The 7,070-nt window shown below is 41.2% G+C and overlaps 2 protein-coding genes across 2 annotated transcripts in view; both read right to left on the bottom strand.

The window, feature by feature from the left end:
* Positions 1–860, bottom strand: part of otud5a (OTU deubiquitinase 5a) — a 7,009-nt gene extending 6,149 nt beyond the window's left edge. Inside the window, exon 1 of the mRNA XM_025059594.1 lies at positions 11–860. Coding sequence (XP_024915362.1) covers positions 11–320 — 310 coding nt within the window. The 5' untranslated portion in view covers positions 321–860. The remainder of the gene's footprint in view (positions 1–10) is intronic.
* Positions 861–3,641: 2,781 nt separating this feature from the next.
* LOC103384390 (leucine-rich repeat neuronal protein 1) overlaps positions 3,642–7,070 on the bottom strand; it is a 13,845-nt gene continuing 10,416 nt past the window's right edge. The window contains exons 11-13 of the mRNA XM_008317893.3: positions 6,327–6,508; positions 6,095–6,226; positions 3,642–5,298 (exon numbers count right to left, since the gene is read on the bottom strand). Of these exons, the coding sequence (XP_008316115.1) occupies positions 4,804–5,298; positions 6,095–6,226; positions 6,327–6,508 (809 nt within the window). The 3' untranslated portion in view covers positions 3,642–4,803. The remainder of the gene's footprint in view (positions 5,299–6,094; positions 6,227–6,326; positions 6,509–7,070) is intronic.

Raw genomic sequence — 7,070 nt, 5'->3', positions numbered from 1 at the left:
GCCCGCGGGCCCCCAGCCACTATGTTGCCGCTGTTATCCCGCCCGTCCCCGGACCCCACAGGGGACACGGAGCCGACTGGCGGTGGAGAGGCCTGCTGCGGCCGGGAGCTGGCCTCAATGCTCCGCCTGTCGTCCCTGGCGGAGGGCGGAGCGGGCTGGTAGGACCACGGCGGAGGCGAAGCCCTTGGCCGGGCTCCGGTCCTCCCAGCGTGTGGGTGCGGGTGCTGGTGTGGATCAGAAACGCTCCGACGGTCGCTGTCATCGGCGTGGTCCGACACTCCGACCCCGGAGCTGGGCTTCTTTTTCGGGAGGATCGTCATGGTGGAGCGTGAGGGAGGTAGAGAGGGAGGGGGTCAGCGGGAGACGATTCCTCCCTTTCTGGACAAAAAATGTCGCAGTGTGGGGCTCCGGCCCGGTGCACGACCGTCACACACAGATTTAAGACGGTGCCGGAGCCGCAGCAAGAAGAGGAGGCGGGAGTGGCGCGACGTTTTCACCGTTAAACGAACAAAAACAAGCGAGGTCCCCGTCTATGGTTGTTTTTCTTCTTCTTCTTCTTCCTGCAGACACTAAAAACATCAACAGACTGACGGCCATGGCGTCACTTCCTGCGACACACTAACCGAGTACGTCATTACGTTCGGGATTTTTACTTAAAAAGTTTATTATTAGTATTTATTATAAGTTAATTTAACTAATGTGTATTTTAGGTTTTTATAAATCGTTATATTACGGCAAAATAGATAAAAGAAAATATATTAGAATAAGTCGTAACATTACAGTAAAATGTTTCGTCAGCCTTCTTCCCCGGTCTGGAAGGCCTCTATTTAAACAATATTTCTCGGAAAGGCTCCTTTGCCGTGGTTGTATTTAAGCACATATATTTAGTTTGTCTCGCACCTCAGTCCCAGAGCCGGACCTAGCCATTTTGGTGCTCTACGTATAAAGCCCAACCCTAACGCCACACACCTTTAAAATAATATAAACAACAATAAAAAAAATAAATAAATAAAATAATTTATAACATTCAGTGTAAGTAGTGACAAACCCAAACTCCAACATTTAGAGATAAAATATTATAACACTAATAATCACAATAATAACATACGTAGCAGTGGTATCAGAGACCACCAATAGTTTGCTAGGTTGAGATTTTTAAGTATCTAATGTTTTCAATTCAACACAAATGATCATGTACTTGTAGTTTTATAGATAAAGTAGTTATAGAGTTTACATCATACAAGTACATTAATATATATACACAGTAATTATATATGCATTATATTATTATAAAGTATCTACTTTATATCTACCACATGACAAATAGTTGCAACTTCGATTTATTAAAAATGGCCCATCCTTGAAAATCAAACAGCATTTTAATGTTAACATTTTTAACTATTCAAGAAATTTCACAATAATAAAACAACAGTGTAACATGATAAAGACTTCCATTACCCACAACATAGCTAAAAGAGGCTCAGGAGAGATAGTGGTATTATATGCTGTGCTAAACTTAACCACCAGGCCACCACTGCCCCGCTATTTTGGTTTCGGTTACTCTAATATCGGAATCAGAAATTAAGTGTTTGGACAATATTGGCATATCAGATATTGGCAAAGACTCAATATTGGACAGCCCTACTTAAAATGCTTTTTAATGACAAAAAGATGTCAAAATCCATGGCAAGACACTACTAAGGACAAAGAGAAATCACCCTATCTGGCAAAATCTAGTTTACGGCTTTTGAGGGGAGGGGAATACTGTATTTTCCGGATAAGTCGTTCCGGATTATAAGTCATACCAGCCAGCTAGAGCCTTCTAGCTGAAAATGTGCATGTTCAGAAAAGAAGCATTTATTTAATTAAAAGTGAATAACTCATGTTACAAGGTGGACACCTGCGGCTTATAGAGAAGTGCGGCCTATTCATTCATTTACCCACAAAGGGATATTTCAGAGTTTTGAAACCTTACAGAAGAATCACAGCTTGGGGAGAGATGATTTTTTTTAGGTACTTGCAAGTGAGACATTATTTGAACCAAAATATTAAAGAAATATTAAGAAAAGATGAGTCAGAGTTCATCGAGGTATTCCTATCATTGACTAAATCCAGAACATGCAATAAAATAATCTCTAAATTATACATAACGTTATGCAAATATCCAAACAAGAGAATACAGAATACATAAAGGGGAAATGGGAAAAAGAAATAAGGGTTGAGATCTCACAGGATAGCTGGGTGAAAATATATGGCGGGAATTCTGTTGGAAGAATATAATATGATTTTTTTTTTTTTTTTTTTACTACACCCATACAAAAATGACACCAAGGCAGTGGCGACGCTTACTGGAAGCTCTGTGGATCTAATGAAGCCAACCACTTTCATATTTTTTGGGACTGCCCAGTAATTAGATCTTACTGGGAAGAGATCCATAAACATATTAAGAATTTAATGTATTTAATGTGAACATTCCTTTAAAATGTGAAACTTTGTTTCTGGGCAATATATTGTTCGAAACATGGAAAATAAAAGACAGATAAAAAACTACTTGCCATACTGTTGAAAGAGTTTGGACCCCCCCCCCCCCCCCCCAATCGATGAATGGATTGAAACTGTGTATGGAGAATATTTCCTTTTCCCTCAAGGTCGAAAGAGGGAATTTTTATATGACCTGGACTAAATGGACTGAATATGTAAAGCCAACCGGATCTGACTCACCCCGTTTTCCCAGTTCAGTTCTGTTCTTTTAATTCTTGTTATTGTTCATGAATAAAATGCCACAAGGGCAGTCATTCTTTTCAGTGCTTTAGAAAAAGAAAAAAGAAAAAGAAAAGCTGTAATCAATGTATGTGATGGAAATTTGCCTTTCTAAATAAAAAGAGAATGACAAAAAAAAAAGAAAAAAGTGAGTTGTGTATCGTGTTTTAAAAAAAAAGAAAGAAAAAAGAAAATAACAAACAAACGTGTACATTTTAAGTGAGTTGTGTATCGTGTTTGGTATTATTGACAACAAAAGTCTGCTGTGAAGTGACAAAGTGTTTATTTATACCATCATTATCTCTTTCTCTTGCTCTCTCTCACTCTCACACACACGCATACACACACGCACACGCACACACTTCAGTTAGCATTGGTGCTCAGTGCTCAGTGATTACAGTAATAATAGAAACTATAATACAAATACCCTGCGTTTTCTGCATGTAAGTCAAGTGAGACTGACAGCCTACCTCAACGTGGATCATTTATCGAAACTTTAGAGCTGTCTTTAATTGTATTTTTTTCCACAGCAGGAACTACGGTAGTACCAAAAATTAGAGACAACCTCACCACAGGAAGTAGTACCAAATACTAGAAAGTGTACCAGCAGTGTTCATTCCCACTGTTGAAACGACAGTACTTACAACTCCTCCACCACTTGAGCTGGTTCCAGGAACAAGGTAGGTTTTTTTTTTACTGGCAGAATTATTACCATTAGTTATTGAAAAAAAAAAATTAAAAAAAAAAATCAGGAACTGTGTCACACTGCAGGAATCAATTTACCGGTGAAAACACAAAGAAACGCCTGTCAAGAAAATGTTCCTGGTATCATGTGGTAGAAAAGTATAGATACTGATACTTGTTCCTTGTAAACAAATATTTTTTTTTGTAAATCATCCTACTTCTTTTTCAAATAAAGAGCAAATACAAACTGCGAGTACGTAGTGTAAACACCTGCCCACAGCAACCAGTGAGACAGGGTGAAGTAAAAGGTCAGAAGTCACTCTTAATTTCCATGCATGAGATTTCTCCTAGTGACGATTGTGGTGCGCAGCTCCAGAACAGAATAATAAATATATATATAAAAGATTGGTAAGATTGGATGTATCCCATGCTACGCTGATGATAATGAAGTCAAGGTGAGGTTTGTGGTCCCGCATCTTGGACATTGCATTTATACACACATTTAATTTGAGACATGTCCTTCGGCAGGTCATCGACTGAACAGGGACAACGTGATTTAAGTGCAGCAGCTCGTGGGTGATATGTGTGACGTGTCGGTGATGCAAGTTCAAGTTCATTACAATAATCAGACAGAATTGTACGTAGTTTTTGCAGTGCAGAGAATTTGAGTGTGCTTCACACAGAAAGAGGAGAGGAGAGGACAAGAAGACACAATTACACACGCACGGGAAACATTCTGGTGTTTTAGGTTTGATCCAACTTTTAACAAAATAGAATTCGAATTGAACTATTTGGTTGTTTTTTTTTAATTCAGGCAGCACGGCAGCCACAAAATCTAACTCGAGGTGACTTTAAAAGCCTTCAAATACAGACATTTTTGGGGGTAATAAAGTCACCAAAATTCACCCTGAAATTTACATACTACATTTAAACGCTGTGTTAAAGAATAAAAGTGGCAGTGATATTAATATTTTGCACAAAAACAAAAAAAACCCGACCTCATAGATATACTTTAATAGGAAGATGTTTTTTTTAAATATGATTTTTTTTTTCGTTTTAATCTTACCCAATAAGCAGTCTACACAAGCTTATTAAAGACAAAAAAATATGTCAAACTAAGAGAGAAAATTCAATCACAATGTGTTTCCTCCAAGGTGACTAAAATCCTCCAATCAAGGAGTTAGTGAAAACACCAGAACGTTGAATCGGCCAGTTCATTCCCAACTGCTAATATTGTGTCACGTGACCTCTCACATCTCTTTCCCACTCTTTTCCCCTCTACTCTGAGTGGCCTCGGGAATAAAATTAAAGCACCACCACACGCGTCACTGTGGACCCCTAACCTACCCACCTGAGAAGCTACCACATGTACGTCTTCGAGGTGTCAATGTGGCCCCGCCCCCTCTCTTCCTCCTCCTTGTCATCCTTGTCCTTCTCTGCCTCACTCTCCCATAACGTGATGAGCGGCGGGTACAGCTCGCTCAGGGGGATTGAAGCCGCCTGCTGGACGTACATCTTCAGCGAGTGACCGCAGGACTCGTGCTGCCGCAAGCGGCGCCGCATGTAAAGCGTCAACAGCGTCATGATGGACAACGCAAACATGGATCCCATAACCGCTGCCAGGGCTACCCCTCGCCGCTGCGAGGCCACCTGCTCCACTGAAAAACCCGCCTCCTTAGTGGTCACGTTCAGACAGGACGTGTGCACAGAAGAAGAGGTGAGGGGGAACGAAGGGGAGGAGGGGGAAGAGGTGGAGGACGGAAAGGAGGAGGAGGAGGAGACTGTGAGGCAAACGTGGTACTCAGTGGCGGGGAGGAGGTGAGTCAGATTATATTCCTTAACGTCCACTGGAACCTGGAGAAGAACATACAGACCATTAGTACAAGGGTCTTGTCAAACAAAAGCCATTCCCCACAAATGCATCAAGAAAGTCGAATCCCGTCGCTCCAACGTACGTAAAACAAATCTCGGACGGGAACTAGTTGGCGAGTGTAGTGGACGAATGCATCGTCCCGCAGCTGTGTTTACATTCACTGGTTGTACGCCATACATTCGGTTGTTCTACATTTGTTTTCTTTCAGTCGTATTGTTTGGGTTTTTTTTTTTTGCCCTTCATTATGGCTCCCAAGTGAAACAGGGAAGTTGGGGGGCACAACAGAACTTAACAGAGTTTTAACAGCTCCCGTATAACCAACTCACACTACAACCTGACAGGGCTCAAACCGCTCTCAACTTTCGCTACCGTTCTCTGATTGCTCACAGTATGAACTTCATGAGCACGTCAAAAATCCATACATTTATTTTTGTTTAAGCCGCAGAGTTCAAAGCATGTGGAAAAAGTAGAGGCTTATAGACCCGGAAATTACGGTAAGTCACGTCGTAGGAACGTTCCGAGTTCCGACGTGTGTCGAGCCGTAAATCCTCACAGGATAAAGACGTCTAAATCAACATTGTGTGTTATAACTGTGTTCTGAGTTATTTGAGCACGATTAAAGATGCTGCAGTTTTAAGAAAGCTTTCTTGAAGCAGTCCTAAATTTTCCCGAATTGAATTCCGGAGGGATGAATAAAGTGCTATTTATCCATCTATCGATCTAGAAATTGAGATACAGGCCAACATTTTGGGAACTCAGCACTATGGGTGGAGTCACCTCTGCAGTGTAGCTGATCTGTGGATTGTCAATATGAACAAATGCACTGGTCCAATGAGACAAGTGGGTCCGAGCGTCCAGCTGGTTCTGATACAACCTCCACTCCAGGACCACAGACTGAGCATGAACCACCTGCAGAAAGCAGAGGGAAAAATGTAACGAGTGTGAGTTTGAACCGATCGCAACTCCTCAAATAAATAATTCGAAACCTGATAAAAACCTATCACAGAACCTTGGCCAGGACCACCAGAGAAGCTGTAGCACCTGAAGAATTCTCCGACAATGGCTGTTTCCTGTGGCCATCCTCCTCTGACCAAGTTCGGCCACTGGACCAAGATGCCTGAGAGTCCACGTACACTGAGATGCTCCTGGTGTCTGCACCATCAGAGTTCCAGGCCACACAAGTGTAAATACCTGAGTGAAAGAGCGAAAGAATGATAGACTTTAAAGACCTGGATCTGTATTAGAATCAGAAGTGGAAAGTACTGAATTACATTTACATTTAGACAGTAACTGTACTTGAGTAGTTTTGGGATTAGGTCATTTTCCTTTTTACGTACAAGTACATTTTGACTTCAAGTATTTTACTTCGCTACATTTGAGAGAAAAATTGCGCGTAACAGATTTTCTGACTGTTTTAACGTAGCCTAAGTAACGTTGACTAAGAGACAGAATCTAGTCTGTCATTGGATGATGTCTGGGGCTGAACAAAAAAAAATTTACAGTACAGTAATACCTTGAGATACGAGCATAATCCGTTCCGGGACCGAGCTCATAAATATCGCAAATAATTTTTTCCCATAAGAAATAAAAGAAAGAAATTAATCTTCAGAGACATACACACACACAGACACAAAATTATAGTATATAAGGATTCCTGTGATATGAAATAAAACGTGGTTTTAATTATGAGTTCCTACCTTTAAGACAGACGATACAGTAGCGGCTAATGGCGGCCTGGGGGGGGGGGGGGGGG

Source organism: Cynoglossus semilaevis, chromosome 10 (assembly GCF_000523025.1).
Source record: "Cynoglossus semilaevis isolate Cse_v1.0 chromosome 10, Cse_v1.0, whole genome shotgun sequence".
Taxonomy (NCBI): domain Eukaryota; kingdom Metazoa; phylum Chordata; class Actinopteri; order Pleuronectiformes; family Cynoglossidae; genus Cynoglossus; species Cynoglossus semilaevis.
Note: the sequence above shows the minus strand (reverse complement) of the source record. Positions and strands in the feature narration are given on the sequence as shown.